The 15,912-nt window shown below is 35.1% G+C and overlaps 2 protein-coding genes across 4 annotated transcripts in view; one reads left to right on the plus strand and one right to left on the minus strand.

Annotated features, from left to right (window-relative positions):
- LOC125648961 (BOS complex subunit ncln-like) overlaps window positions 1–10,200 on the minus strand; it is a 17,088-nt gene extending 6,888 nt beyond the window's left edge. Inside the window, exons 1-11 of one of the 2 annotated variants that reach the window (XR_008802999.1) lie at window positions 9,736–10,013; window positions 4,874–5,064; window positions 4,456–4,600; window positions 4,283–4,377; window positions 4,053–4,136; window positions 3,775–3,878; window positions 3,567–3,655; window positions 3,346–3,470; window positions 1,844–2,034; window positions 1,580–1,697; window positions 1,019–1,182 (exon numbers count right to left, since the gene is read on the minus strand). Coding sequence is in view for 1 of the 2 variants with exons in the window: in XM_048876040.2 (XP_048731997.1) it covers window positions 1,019–1,182; window positions 1,580–1,697; window positions 1,844–2,034; window positions 3,346–3,470; window positions 3,567–3,655; window positions 3,775–3,878; window positions 4,053–4,136; window positions 4,283–4,377; window positions 4,456–4,600; window positions 4,874–5,064; window positions 9,736–9,910 (1,481 nt within the window). In the remaining variant the exon portion in view is untranslated. Of the gene's footprint in view, window positions 1–1,018; window positions 1,183–1,579; window positions 1,698–1,843; window positions 2,035–3,345; window positions 3,471–3,566; window positions 3,656–3,774; window positions 3,879–4,052; window positions 4,137–4,282; window positions 4,378–4,455; window positions 4,601–4,873; window positions 5,065–9,735 lie in introns of both variants that reach the window. The other variant, XM_048876040.2, reaches the window with a different exon arrangement.
- LOC125648959 (uncharacterized) overlaps window positions 10,187–15,912 on the plus strand; it is a 30,326-nt gene continuing 24,600 nt past the window's right edge. The window contains exons 1-5 of one of the 2 annotated variants that reach the window (XM_048876038.2): window positions 10,187–10,249; window positions 12,060–12,210; window positions 14,861–14,962; window positions 15,585–15,661; window positions 15,787–15,839. In XM_048876038.2, the coding sequence (XP_048731995.2) occupies window positions 10,236–10,249; window positions 12,060–12,210; window positions 14,861–14,962; window positions 15,585–15,661; window positions 15,787–15,839 (397 nt within the window). In that variant the 5' untranslated portion in view covers window positions 10,187–10,235. The remainder of the gene's footprint in view (window positions 10,250–12,059; window positions 12,211–14,860; window positions 14,963–15,584; window positions 15,662–15,786; window positions 15,840–15,912) is intronic. The other variant, XM_048876039.2, reaches the window with a different exon arrangement.

A 15,912-nucleotide genomic window follows, 5' to 3' on the forward strand; every position in this document is an offset into this window, starting at 1 on the left:
ATTGCGATAAGTGCACACAATACATACGACAATATCGGGTCTGTCATTTGAATGATGATTGAAGAAAAAATACAACATATGTACAGGAAACGGTACATAATACATCCGTTACAAGCTTATGTAGGATGTTTTCCTTAAGCCATGTGATATAGAACTTTACTTAAGGTAGTATCAGCCAACATCAACTCGTGATATACTTTCTTTTGCATCCTTTAAATAAGAGGTCCTAGCATAAAACTGTCACAGGAGATAGACAAACCAAAAGCTCTGTGTGTGAAATATTTTCCCAAAAATGAGTAAAATCATAAATCTGTAATTTTTTCCAAGAAGATTAGAAAATTGTTAGGAATGAAAATCTTTGCAATATATGTATCTTCAAGTTTACAAAGGCCTTAGCTTGAAAATTGTATGAGTTAGATGAAAAAAAACATGCACTCATTCTGTAATATTTCCTAAAAAATGATTCAGTTCAACAACTTCAATTTTTTTCCAAATTGAATAAAATCAAATGACAAAATCCTTCCCACACGCACATCTTCAATACCCATTCAAGTCCACACTCACTTGAAAACTTTGAAGAGTTGGATAGACAAATCATGTACCCTCCATATAACATTAAATTTTCAAATAAAGGGGCAATCTTCCTGCAAGGAGGTCTAAATGGATCAAAATTGCAATATGATCTGCAAGTTGCACAGAAAGTTTCAGACTGATATGTGACAGAGAAATAAAAATATAAACAGAAAACCCCAAAGGGACATACATGTACATACAGACATCGCTGAACCATAATATGCCCTTCAAAAAACACGTGTATAAAAACTAATTCCAAATAATAAATTTGTATATTGCATTTTACACTAAAATGATAAAATTTCAGAAAAATGACGGTATTCCTTCATGTAAATTAAGAGATTCACAACATAATTGTAGAATGAGATGGTCAAGTCTCGGTGCCCTGACATCATTCACAACACAACTGTAGAACAAGAAGTCAAATCTCGACACCCTAACAGACCTTTTATCTGCCCTGAACGTTGTTCGTCTGATGTCCTTTAGGTAGCGACTCATGGCTTCCTCTAGGTTGCTGAGTAGACTGTGGTCTTTAGGAATCAGCTGTGTGGCCCGAGGTTGAGATGTCAGTTGTCCCAGCCACGCCTCAATTAGGTCCTGTTGGACACCCTACAAATGTTAACAACACATAGACTATGAAAATCAAAGAAAACATAATATATATATATATATATATATATATATATGTATTCCAGAATTTTGTGTCCCGTGGGGATCTGGGTTAGAGTAAGTCCTCAGTACCCCTTGCTTGTCGTAAAAGGTGACTAAATGGGGCGGTCCTGCGGATGAGACCACAAAAACTGTGTCATGATAAAGATCCCTCCCTGCTCAAAGGCCATAAGTGCCGAGCATAGGCCTAAATTTTGCAGCCCTGCACAGGAAATGGTGACATCTCCATATTATTGTTTTCTATAAATTAATATTAGAACGCTTTTGTTTCATACATCAATTATGAACATAACATTGGATATACATAAATTCTTAATTAAGAGAAAAGACTTCTCACCAGGCCTCCAGAGAAAAGTTGTAGGTTGCCATGGCTACTGACATTGTAAACAAATCTTGCAAGAGCCTCAGCAATGATGCCAATATTTCTGCTCAGCTTTACCGAATCGACACTTTCCCTATTCCACAAATTAAAAGATGAAAAATCAACAACATACAAAATGAACAGGATTTCAAAATTATCCACATTATACTTCACCATAATCATCAAGAAGCAAGCAATGTCTGTATGATTATAAATATTTCTGTTTTGCCATTCTGATACCGTTTGTCCAGAATGGTGTTTCTGTCTGGGTCTTTGTGTGAGCTGAAGTGAGATAGAGTAAATCCTGGTAGACGCTTAATGCTGAATCTTTCGTGTTCCCATGACAAAAGATCCTCAGCTAAATTGATCTTCTTGTGCACCATATCAAACTTTACACCGGGATAAAATGACTTGACTACATTTTGCAAATTCTAGGGGAGAAAAAAAAAGAAAGAAAGAAGATAATAATACAATAATACTTGCACTTCTGATGCTGTCCTCCATTTTGAAATACTGTCTTAAAGGGACTGATTCACGATTTTACCCAAAATTTTGTTTTTCACTTTTAATGACCAAAATCTACTGTCTAATGTGTTTGAAAGATTTCAAATGAATATTAAGGTTATACATCATCACAGAAGCTCATTTTAGAGAGTTTATTATTTATTTTGTAAACAAAGATTGCGGTATGCTATTGTTTACGAAATTTTCAAAAGAAATGGATATCAATCTAAGTTTATTATATCTTTCACATTTCAAGCATTTTGGGGGTAAAACGTGTCATCTAAAAGTTAAAATTTGTGACTATGCATAATTAAGATGAATTATATTACAAAATCAAAGTTTCACTTGCTTGTTTACATAAAAAGACTCGAGTCTTTGTTTACATAACACAGATTTAAGGCCAAAATATTGCTTTCATTCTTGCATTCAAAAGGTCAAAAGTTTGGCTGTCAACATTAAATGAGTTATATTTTTAATGTTTAACATCAAAAATAAAAAATATTTTGATAAAAAATCGAGAACCAGTCCCTTTAAAGGGACTGGTTCACGATTTTTGAAAAAAAAAAGATTTTTCATTTTTTATGTTAAACATTAAAAATATAACTCATTTAATGTTGACAGCCAAAATTTGACCTTACAAACGGAAGATTTAAAGCAATATTTTAGCCTTAAATCTGTGTTATATAAACAAAGACTCAAGTTTTTTTATGCATACAAACCAGTGAAATATTAATTTTGCAATATAAAGCATCTTAATTTTGAATAGTCACAAATTTAAACTTTTAGATGACACATTTTACCCTAAGAATGCTTGAAATGTGAAAAATATAATAGACTTGATTGAAATCCATTTCTTTTGAAAATTTCGTAAACAACAACATACCACAATCAAATAATAAACTCTCTAAAATGAGCTTCTTTTATAATGTAAAACCTTAATTTTTATGTGAAATCTTTTAAACTTATTGAACAGTAGATTTCAATCATTAAAAGTGAAAAACAAAATTTTGAGGAAAACCAGTCCCTTTAATGAGCTGAATGAACTACTGAATCATTAAAATTTATCCATGACACAGCTGTCATTATCTTGAAGACATGATCATGATAACAAAAAAATCTAGTTGAAGTACATCCCCTTTTCCTGTCTGTCGGTAACTCTGTCCACACATTAGATGGATTTACCAGCAATGAGAGTTCTATTCAACAGCTAAATTGATGTGAAAACTTTGTACATTTACCTGGAGGAATTGGCTGCCCGGCGAATCTTCTTTAGGGGGTTTTGAAACGTGAAGATAGAGTTCATCTGATTTACCAATGCTGTCCAGGCATAACACATAGGACACATCAGACAATACGTTTGTATCTGGAACACATGCAAACGTAATATTATATAGACCGATATCCAATTTCAGAGCATTTTAAATTGTGTAATCACAAGCGTGCACACTACAGTTCTGACCTTGCGAGTCTAAATTGTCTTCAATCCACCTCTTTGTTCCTTGATAATTAAATTTACCTCCCCCAGACAGCAAGAAGACCATGTTAAACCTTTCAGAAATGAAAGAATGTGTACATGAAACATCAATAAGTCACTGCTAATTTTTTGCAGAATTACACCCAAATGAATAATTTTCCTGTACAAGGAATTTCAAAAGCCTAAAACTTACTTGGCATGAGTCCTTGAGTTAGTGTAGAGCTTGGAGAAGAGACGAGCTAATTCCAGCAGTGCTATTACTCCACTACCATTAGAATCAGCGCCGTCAGCCAGGCCCTAAGAACAAAAGTGTCAGAACTACAGCTCTTTAAAAAACACATTTTCGACTTTCATTGTCCTAAACTTAAATCTTGTAATTCAAACACTTATCTAAAATTTCAAATGCATAGGGTGATTTATGCCACTGCAGGATTCCTATACATTTAACATCTAATTGTAAAATTGACATACTGGGGCAATTCCGAAGGAATCATAGTGAGCCACTACTGCAATAGTGGGAAGTTGTTCCTCAATGCCATATCCTGACAAGTGACCCTGAAAAGAGGCAGCAATCATTAGCTTTCAGAGTTTCAATGTTTTTTTTATTATCAAATTTACATGCACCATATAGATCTACATGTACACAGAAGGAGGGATGATTAGATTTCATAGTAAAGTAGTTTAACTAACTAAAGAGTGACCTGAATGTTTGTGATCTGAAATTCTCCCAGACTCTTGGCTTGGGATCCTGCAACAACCATCTGGAAACCATTTGCTGTTGCACCACTCATCAGGGCTATAATATGGTGAAATTAGGAATTATCAATACATCAGTATAAGACTAATCATTTGCCAAGCATAATGATTTTAGTACCTTGAACAGCAGTGACAGCTTGATCTCCCACATTTCCTCTGTGAATTTCTTTATAAATTGAAGACAGCTCCTCTGTCTCTAAAGCAAAATACACAGGCATGGTAGTCTCCTCTGTCAGCAAGTCTTTCTCCAGAATCTGCAAGAGCTGCAAATGTAAAGTTTCATATTCAAATCTTGAAAACCATCTTATTTTATCATAATTTTCAAATTTTTCATTTCAAATGTCTTCAATAACCATTCTTTTTTGACTTGTAGACACCCATTTAATGTCAATTGATATATATCTAAAGGTGTTTCAAACTATAGGCAATGTTGAAATAGTTAAAATGACAATTAAAATAGTTTTTTGAGATCTACATTTAAATCTTTAATAGCCTGATATTGAAAAAATCTTGTTTTGACTCCGTAGTTTTTATACCTGCTTGTCCTCTTTGGAGATGGAGCTAAGATTAGATGGCAACAACACCAGAAGAGCTCCCACATTCTCCTGTATCAGATCCCGGTATTTAGAAATGGACACCTCCTGTAACCTGGCAACAATGCAGCGCCTGGTGATCATCTTAGCATCAATTGGACGAGCTTCCATATTCACTGGGGAGCTTCTGCAACCTGAATTTATATATATTTCTCATGACCAAGTAAACTTAAGGGTGACTGACCTAATTCCTTTCTACAATAGAGATTTTATTCAAATTTTGATATAAGGTAAACCATGCATTAATGAGTTAAAATCAATGAAAAAAACAAATGAAATCGTATTTGATTTTCAGCAGGGGGCATTTCAAAAGTTGGCTATGAAGTAGTCGTAATTGCAAAGGAAATATAATTATGGAAAATTCCAATGTGCAATATAAAAGTTAAAATCAAAAAAAATCTACAATAGAGTTTTAATCCAAGCTTACTAACTGTAAGAAAAAAGTATTGGTCATCCACAAATTTTTTTCCAGGGGAACATGTCAAAGGACGATTTTTGACCAGTTTCAAGGAAAATGTCATTAGATAAGAAATGGATAGGTTTTTTACTTGTAGTTTCATAATTTTCCTTTATACTAAATAATTATATGGATTAGGAAAAAGTTTATCAATCATATGTAAACACTGAGTCATATTGCATAATATTCCAGGGGTAGTGTCAAAATATGTAATGTATGAACTGTCTCAAATTCAATAAATCCGATATAGAGCTCAGTATGCAGCTTAAAGCAATACAAGCTGTAACTGACGGTATTTTTTCAACTCTCCAATTATTCACCAAATAACACCTACCGGTTTAATTAGTATAATCCCAAAGATCTGAAGAAAAAAATAAACAAGGGAATGTTGTTTGAGAGCACACCTACAATGAGCGTTTCGTATAAACCGCCATTGTGTCATATACACGGACACAGGAACGATGATCGGGTTGCTGAGACCGAGGCCATATACAAACACGAGTAACTACACGTGTCATTTGTTTTAAAATATTACGTTGTTTCATGAATGACTAGAAATACTATGCAAGTGTAAAAAGGTAATAATTACGCAAATGTGCCACTCAAATGAAATTCTGATTGTGAATTTTCTATAAAATTGGCATGTTAAGGAGGTACTCTACATCGTCATAATGGCTGACTTCCTTTAAAAACATGGATGAAAAAATCGATATCAGCAATATTTGAATTTTCCTTTTCCATTTAAGTACCTAGCCGAGTAGCTCAGTAGGTTAGAATGCCGACTGCTGAACTGTAGGTCGCAGGTTCGAGTCCAGCAGGGGTTTTAAATTTTTTCCAGATTACCTTCTACTAATTTAACTGTATTTTTTGACAAAATGAAGTAAATTTGAAAATTTTCACCTTCAAAATATTGTTGTACATATCCTCCACTTTTCATCCACATCAAATACCTCTGGTGTAGCATACCTCCTTAAACTGTTTACAAATCTAACACGTGCTCAGTGCCTCTCTTTCGCTTTTTCCGAACTGGTGACCTCCAAGGTCAATGCACATTGGAGGTTACGATCAGGAATTATGGACAGGATGACAATGGTTCATGAATCAATATTTTCTGCTAATTTGACGGGTTTATTGCTTCAGATTCACTCTTATTCTATTAAGTTATATATATTCAATCACATATATGTTGACTATTTGTTCTTTTATTTCTTAATTTATTTTCTGTCAGTTACAGCTTGTATTGCTTTAAGACAACAGATTTGTATATATATGTAATGTGCACATTTTGTTTTCATAATCTTTAAGGTCATAGGAGACGATTTTCAAAAAAGAAAAGAAATTGTTTTGCACAAAAATGTGTTCTTTATTTACTTAACATATGTAAAGAAGTCATTCAGAAAAAATCGAAAGGTAATTGACGCTACAGACCGTCAAATGTTACTGTGGTGTGAAGTACCAAAATAATAAGATGACTCATCTCTCTTGCTTGATGACGTCAAAAGAGACCAGCCTGACGCAAATGTGTATTTATTTATACTAACAACTGCGGGTTTTAGCCGTCAAAATGTTCAATGTGCTTACATTCAACTGTAATGTAGCAAGTCAGGTATTTCTATATACTTTTGTTTAAATGATCCAACGTTCAGAAAGATCTGGGTGTGAAATCTACACCAAGAACACAAAACTCAAAGTTATTTGACAATCATTTTACGCGATTACCGGGGTTGATGAGGACCAGTTTCGTTATTGTATACTCTCTACTTTGGCAAAAACTTTTTGCCAAAAACTAATGGGTTTATGAAATTAAATCTTCGACCAGATGCAGTTCCAACTATTTTCGACTACAGACCAACGGCAAGCACGGCGAAGACGAGAAAATCCTGCAAAACGTTGACTGTATATAATGATGGTACATGTAGTACAGATATTCATAATTTAGTATAAACATGATCTGATTTGTTTAAAAATGAAATTTGACTATGAAATAGTTACATGAAGCTCTGATCAAATTTTCTCTCTCTGAATATATAAGTAAGTAAATTGAAGACAAATAGGTCTAACTTTATATGTTGAATGTTGCATTATCAGACCCCCCCCCCCCCTTCTGTTTGAAATAGAATTTATACAAAATAAATTTATCAAGCTTTAATTCTTACATGTTGATTCATTCAACCAACCGGTTGTTCAAAATCCTTGACCTTTAATGGTATTTTTTGTTTAAAATTTTAACCCACGTACGTGCAAATTAGTGCTTCATTTAAAGAAGAAAAAAAATCATCCCCCAACTTTTGCACGACCGTAAAAATTGGTTTATTTCACTCGATAAAAAAAATTTGTAATTTTAATATCGCTCCACCATTTGCTTATAAATGAGAAAATTAGCCATTGATAAATTAGGCAGATTATTCTTTTTTCTAAGTTTTCTTGTATCCATTTGACTGCCTTCGTCGGATACCCAGGATACCCAGTATCCGACGATGTATGACAGCCAAATTTAGACCTATGCTGAGCGCTCAGGGCCATAGCAGTGAGGGTTTTTTAACGTGCCAACACCTGCTGCAAGACAGTACCTCCGTTTTTAAAGTCGCATCCGAAAGACCCGTGATTCTCACTTCTAAATCTAGTAAATGATGAGCGTTTGGCAAAGGAGCAATCACTAACCATGTTTACTTCTTAGGTTTGATGCGGCTATGGCACGAGCGGGACTACCGCAACCGGAAAATCTGATGTTTAATAGGGTTTGTTGCCAATCATGATCATCAAACCGGACTCTCTTCTTTGAAGCCATTTTTTTCAAAATTTGTTCCCCACTGATTGTTGCAGACACAAGCGAGATCAACAGCGGCCATACTGACCGAAAATTTCATAGGCCATTGTAATGGGTGTGTATTTTATTAACGTGCTTTTTGCCGTCACCGGTGTCACTATCTCTGTGTCACGCGCGGTACCGGTGACGTTGAAAAGTAAACAACAGCAACTTTGTAGGTAGGTTTAATTTTAAAGTGAGTTGTTACATCGTAGAGCTAGGGGTAGGACGTGTTATTGATAACTGTATATTTTAACGTTAACTTAGAGAATAAATCATTTATATTTATATCCAAATCATGGAGACTGCTTGGTTTATCTTTTATTATCCTATATTGACATTCAGGACAAAAGGAAATATATTTTCCTAATTTACGGGGACTGATGTTCTCATGAAATCCTTGTGCTACATGTACATCCATTCCAGTTACAGCCATGTTGGCCTTTCTGGAGAATTTTAGCCGACCATTTTCAATATTTATAGGCCATTTGCCGATGCCAATCTGAATCACTGAATGTTACATCAGAATACACTAGGGCTGTCATGGATCCAAAAAATTTCGGGTCGGTTCGGTTCTAAATTCTTTACTTCAGGTTCGGGTCTATATAACTATTTTAAAAATCTAATATACAGTTAAAATCAAAAACCTATATTGTATTTTGTAACAATAATTACTTGGGGACGTGGACTGAGGTTTAGACTCAACATCCATGGTACTAGAAACAGCATTGTCACTTCTGCTCGTTTCCATCCATGATTTCAATTATTTGTCATTGACGATGTTGATCCTGTGGCGTATTTTCAATGCATCTGACATATCTTACATATACTGACAGTTTTGTCCACAATGCCATCATTTAACAATTGATCAAAATACCGCCACCTTTGAGGATTTTGACGACATTTCGTTTAAACGGATTTCTAATGATTCTATTTTAAAACCCAAACCGAAATACGGAAAAATGGAACCTAACCTGACCCAAACAACACGACCCGTTGTTTTCGGTTATTTCGGGTACCTGTTGCAGCCCAAGAAATACACAGTTTACATCAGTTGGCACAAATATACATTCCCTTTGTTTAATTAATAGGCGGATAATATACCTATCGGTCCTATCCTCATATATTCACCATAAATATTTGGATGTTACTGTGCATTTAGTACAAGGGAAATTTCGTGAATAATATATATATTCAAGTGAATGGATATTTCTATTTCTAATTTACCATACCTTAACTGAATTAAAATTATCACTTGACTATTTCATGTTTCGCTCGGTCCAACCGTCACGCTGTATTATATAAATACTTCCTTACTATGATAGTAAACAAAACGCATATTTGCACTGGTTATTACATATCCCATTTTCTGATGTTTTTGTGGGTAATCTGAGACATTGTTAGAAAATGTCCACGTGACAGACTCCAAGAGTCAGACCTTCAACCTTACAACAAAAACGCTAGTATGCTATCATCATTCTTTAAATATCATACTAATCAAAATAATAAAAGGAGTATGTTACAAATTGTATAAAATCTCACCATAGCTTACACCATGAAGATCATACTGCTGCATGCGAAGGGCAGCGAACTCGTGTGCTGCCGAAACTGGACTCACGGGAGAGAGGATAATGAGAATGGGGATGAAAAATAAGAAGGAAAACGGAAAACTGTTCTTAAACATCTCAAACAATTCTCCAACATCACCAAGCACCATGGCTGGAGAGTTTAAACCGCAGAGACGGTGCCGGCCTAAAGTAACGAATTTCCGATGTCGGATCGACGGATGTCCCCTCGAGTGATCGAGCGTGGGTTATGTTCTAATGATTGTTGAACCCGATGTGGCAATATTTCTATATAAATCAAGTGACTGTGAATAAAAATAAATGCAAATTAAATTTCGGCATCTAACATATACAAACGAAATATCAAGCAACACCAATTTCGTCTTTAAAGTTCTGTTTCATGAGAGACATGATTCAGGATCGAGATCGGACTTCCTAGAACGGAAATGACGCGAAAATAAGGGCTAAGTGCTGCTGATGGCGTATGAAAGGTATTTCCAAAATTATTTATGCAGAACAATTTGTTGTTTAAATGCGTATTGGTTATTAAAATCTCTTTTCTTTTTTTAATATGTAATACATGTTGACTGTGCTACCGTTTGAGCGAGCGCAGCTACATGTACACATATTTTGTAAATTTCATGCTTTAATCAATTTCAATTTAAACAATATTTGCCAAATTCTCTTGAACTTGAAGTACATGAATGAAATTAGGCTACAAAACCAGCCTATTTCAGTTTTCTCTCAGGATTTTATATTAAAGCATTATTTAAGTCCTGGGTTAGGTTCTTGCTAGATTTAGAGTACTCCAGTCCAAAATACCCAGTATTCACATTTTACAAACATGTGATTGAAATATTAATAATATTTTGATCAATACCATATACATATATATTTTTGCTGCCTTCACTGTGACTTAATCTTTGACATGACTTGTTCTGAACTGTATGCTCAGGACTGCCTTTTCTTTCCTTATTTCTACTCTCAATCTTGCCAAGTCACTACTTGTTTGATAAAAATGCCCGAGTTTCAAATTTGTAAAATTTTGTGAACAGGACTGCGTTCAAGATCGTAGCAGCTATGTAGGGCTCGGTAGCGCTACAATCTTGAACGATGTGCTAGGCTAGCCCTATGTACGGATAACAAGCGTTAATTCATACAGTGCGTTCAATTGATATCTAGCCTAGCAGCTAGGTTAGCCACTACGAACTTGAACGCAGCCCTGCACTGCCTTTGAACATAAAACGCATTTCATTATGTTAACATTTTTAAATAAATCGATGAATTAAACACTATTGCGCAGATCCAGAATTTTTGTGTTTAAACACAACACCCCCCCCCCCTTTTATGTGCACCTTTCTAATTTTTTTAAAATGATATTCAAATATCAATCCCCTTTTAGCAATGGCATGTTTCAGAGGAGAAAAATAGAACAATATTTATAATTTTGCACATGATTGTAGTTGTAACACAATGATGCATATAACTATTGAATAATTGTATAAATAGCAACATATTTGAGGCCCTCTCCACGACACATTAAGATTTATTCACAAAACTGGAATTTTTTGTCTTGGTAACAGGAAACAGCAAAATATGTTTTAACCTTATGTGTACAAAATCAAGTAATGATCTGAAACTTCACTCTCTTTAATAAAACCGGCTGCTCACACAACATAATAAGGAGACAGATGCTTTGACATGTCAACAGTGACTCTATAGAATGGACTCCCAAACAAACATGACTACAAAACATCAGTCAGCATCTTTATAAAGAAACTTAAAACTCATCTGTTTAAAGCTGCTTTTATAAACTGTAAATCGGGGGGGGGGGGGGGGGGGGGGGGGGGGGGGGGGGGGATGTTTGTTAGGGAGTCGTCAAATTTTCATGGGACTCATCTTGCTCATAACCATGAATCCAGGACTCGCCTTGAAAATTTCCCAGTGACAACCCTTTTGCAGTGTTTTCTATAATTATCAGCATAACTAATAAAGATTAGTGTTGTTCAACAAAAATACAGAATATACATTCAGTATAAATCAAAAAGATTAAACTGTCCGGACCTAATTAGTACAAACCATTGTTCATTTACCAAGGTTTGTCAGCAAGGTTATTTAAGCCATTTCAGTTGCATAAACCTGAGATGGGGTTATAACTCTCTTTGAAGTGTTTTTGTATGGTGTCCCTTTCATTTGAAGTCACTGTAATCTTTAAAATCATTAATAATATGTGCTGTTAGTAGAGAGAGGGACATTTATGACAGAAAATGGGATTGAATTTGGTTGACTTGTTTGTTTCAGTGTGCGTATCAGTCGATGGAGTGATGACCATGCACACAAGAGTAGTCTGGAGGCTGCGGCTGAAGCTGCAGCTAAAGTCAATGCAATGCTCATCGCTAAGGGAAAACTGAAGCCCTCTCAACTGTCACAGCAACAGGGGCTCAAGCCTAAGGTGTCTTTTTCTGAAATCATGGAATACTGAATATGAATTTGTTACAATCTTCAACACTTGCAATGATAATCTTCCCTGATTGGAATTAAATTGATGAAAATTAAAAACAGTAATATTAAAGCATTTAGTACTTAAAATTTATTTTTTGAAATCTAGTCCAAGTATGATTATTTTTATGCCCCCGAGATCGAAGATCGGGGGGCATATTGTTTTTGTCCTGTCTGTCATTCTGTCTGAAACTTTAACCTTGCTAATAACTTTTGAACAATAAGTGATAGAGCTTTGATGTTTTACATGAGTATTCCTTGTGACAAGACCTTTCCGTGTGTACTAACATTTTTTACCCTGTGACCTTGACCTTGGAATTTGACCTACTTTTTGAAAACTTTAACCTTGCTAATAACTTTTGAACAATAAGAGATAGAGTTTTCATGTTTCACATGAATATTCCTTGTTACAAGACCTTTCAGTTGGTATTGAACATTTTGACCTTGACATTTGACCTACTTTTAATTTTTTTTACATTGGTCATAACTTCTAAATGGTAAATATTAGAGCTTTCATATTGTACATGAGCATTTCTTTTGACAAGATCTTTCTACTGGTACCAAGATATTTGCCCTTGTGACCTTGGCCATCTTCGGAATTGGCCATTATCGGGGGCATTTGTGTTTCACAAACACATCTTATTTACAATCAAAACTATGTAGAATAATTAACTTTGTTCAGCATTTTTTTTAATAACCATTTTTATAACCATCTCAATTCAATTGGGAAAAATAGCGTGAAGATGGAACAAATGAGGAAATTTGTATGATATAAACAAATGGTATTTATTTTTAAATGATAAACAAGTATTCATTGTTTACATGTTAAGAACATGCACCTATTTCTTTTTCACCTATTTTAATTTAAGTTTCATGCCCCTGTAATCGGGAGATGGGGGGGGGGGGGGGGGGGGGGGGGGGCATATACAGTTTTTGATCTGCCAGTCTGTTTATCCACATAAACTTTAACCTTGCTCATAGCTTATTAATGGTTTAATTGTTAGCATTAGGGATTTCATATCTTTTTGGGTATCAGAATTACTTTGCTACCATACAGGGGCATCAGTGTTTTCCAAATCCATTTTTTTATTTATTTATTTTTTTCACTGCTACTTTCTAGAGGAAGTGAAAAATCCAGATAACTCATGACATTTCATTCAAAGCGAATTTAAAGTCTAGAATTACGATGCCATATCTGTTTGTTGCTTGGCATTTTTTAGCCTCAAAATTGGGAAGAATCGATTGTATTTCATTTTGACATTGTATCGTTTATCGGTACCAGTAAATAAGAAGGGAAAACCGCTGGTGTTGCCAAAAGACTTGATACTATATGATATAAATTTCCATATTCTGTTGACCCCAACATCTCTAAGACCCCCGGCATCTGAGTGTTATAAATCACATTTCCTACATCTATGTGTGAATCACCCATGGAAATTGTATTTGTTACATGAATAGTATTTGTGAATGAGCCAGCAAATACACTACATGTATCCTTTTCATTCCCAACAACTTGCAGGGCTCGAAATTAGCGAGAAATACTCCCAAATTGCGAGTACATTTGAAAAATAGCGAGTAAAAATAGTGGGCACTCGAAAATCTTAGCGAACGGTGATTTACAAACCATGATCATATCGTGTCCTTTTTTATACGGTGATGCGCTATTCGCTTTTCTTTAACTTGCACTCAGAATCATACAAACGCTTACATGAACGACCGATTTCCACAACCGTTTCTATCCGGATTTTTCTTTTATGATTTTTTAAGAAACTCAGCATCAAACAAATGCTTTAGAGGTCTGACATCGCATTGTGATGAAAAATAAAGACATGCCACGAGTCCTGTTCACTTATAGGGGTGATTAAATTGAATATTAAGTATGAGGTTTTTGTTAATCATTTATCTACAAAGAAATCGGAGTACATGTTTTACCAAGTCTTCCGGTAGTCAATTTTATCAGAATGTCCTATCTACAGCTGATCTACATTAATTTATTCTCATATTGAGGTAGGGTTGTAGTGATGACACGAGTGCACTACTCACCGTGTAGATGATTATCAAAAAAGTTCATGGGACTCGTGATCATGCTGCTTATAAACCATGAGTCCGGGATTCACTTTGAAAAATCACTAGTGATGCCCCTGATGTGGCGTGAAATTGGAAGACTTTGGATCTATACAGGTCTGCGGTAAACAGGTTGTGGATTAGAGGTGCGATGGTCAAGAGATCTAAACATTGCACCATATGACTTACGTAACTTAGTGTCTTGTCCAAACGATGCCTGTTGACCCACTAGGCTCAGTAATGATGGGGGAAATAATTGATATAAAAAATCATGAAAAAAGAGCACAGCTTCATTATTTTTATTTTAGCCTGTGGATATTTTACCCACAGGCTAAAATTAGCTTGTGGTAGAAAAAGTTAATTTCAACCCCTGGGTTGCTTTGATATGAAAAATAACATTTGTGTGATTAATAATACACATATATATATAAATAGGAATGAAGAAATCCAATGTTAGCAAAAATATGTCCCACTGATGAATCTGACCAAGAAAGATGGCAGAAAAAGGTAGTAGTAATGTTATTGTATTTTTGTTTTAGAATACCTCACAGCCAGGAAGCCTTATTGTTGCTGAGGTGGAAATCAATGATGTTCCTATTGGCTGTAGAAATATGTTGACAAGAGGAGCCACACAAGAGGAGGTAAGATCGTAAGCCAGCATTGTGGTGGTGGGGTAAGATGACAACAGAGTTATTATAAGTCAGCAGAGTGGGGGGGGGGGGGGTGTAAGATCACAATTTTACTTTATGGAAACCACACAGGAGAAGGGGAGGGGGTATGAGGGAGCCACATGGGAGGAGGCGGGGGTATGAAGGAGCCACATGGGAGGAAGCGGGGGTATGAGGGAGCCACATGGGATACTGTAAGGAAGGCCACAATAGACAAGAGATGGCTGTTAATACTGTAAATAAGGATTAAGATTGGTGGTTTCCTGAAGAATACTCTTGTCACATTACACTGTGTTAAGACCAAACTTGTTTGACTACATGTGATCTGAGGAAGTAAAGTTTCTATTTAGGAGTTACTATGTCTAATATTTTTGTTACTGTGAATAATAAAAAAAAAAAATTAAAATAGTTTCAGGATATAACTTGTGTATTAGGTAATAAATCCTCTGGGAATCAACTATGGTGAAAAAAGTTTGTATCCTTCTGATGTCATTTGGCTCATTTGATTGTGTTGTTCTATTACACTAGTATATTTAGGACGACATCAATTAATGGAAACACAGATTTCCTAACATTAATTTCCTTCTCTATCAAGATTTCTAAACTGAGTGGTTCTGCTGTCTCAACGAGAGGTCGATATTTGTCACCAGAAGAAAAGATGAGGAATATGGGGTAAGTCATTACAGTTTTGTTTTTCTCCCTGAGTATCTTAAAAGTGGGTATTTAGAGTGTTTAATGCTGTTCCATAGGTACAGAGAGAATTATAAACCTATCTAGTTGAGATTTGTTTCTTTCAGAGACAGACCTTTGTATCTGTGTGTCCAAGGTGCCACCCAGGAATCAGTAGACAGTGAGTCGTGTGATGTCAGCTATACAAATCTGTAAATTCATTGTCAATGTATATACACCGTCAGGCTATAAAC

Source organism: Ostrea edulis, chromosome 5 (assembly GCF_947568905.1).
Source record: "Ostrea edulis chromosome 5, xbOstEdul1.1, whole genome shotgun sequence".
Lineage (NCBI taxonomy): Eukaryota > Metazoa > Mollusca > Bivalvia > Ostreida > Ostreidae > Ostrea > Ostrea edulis.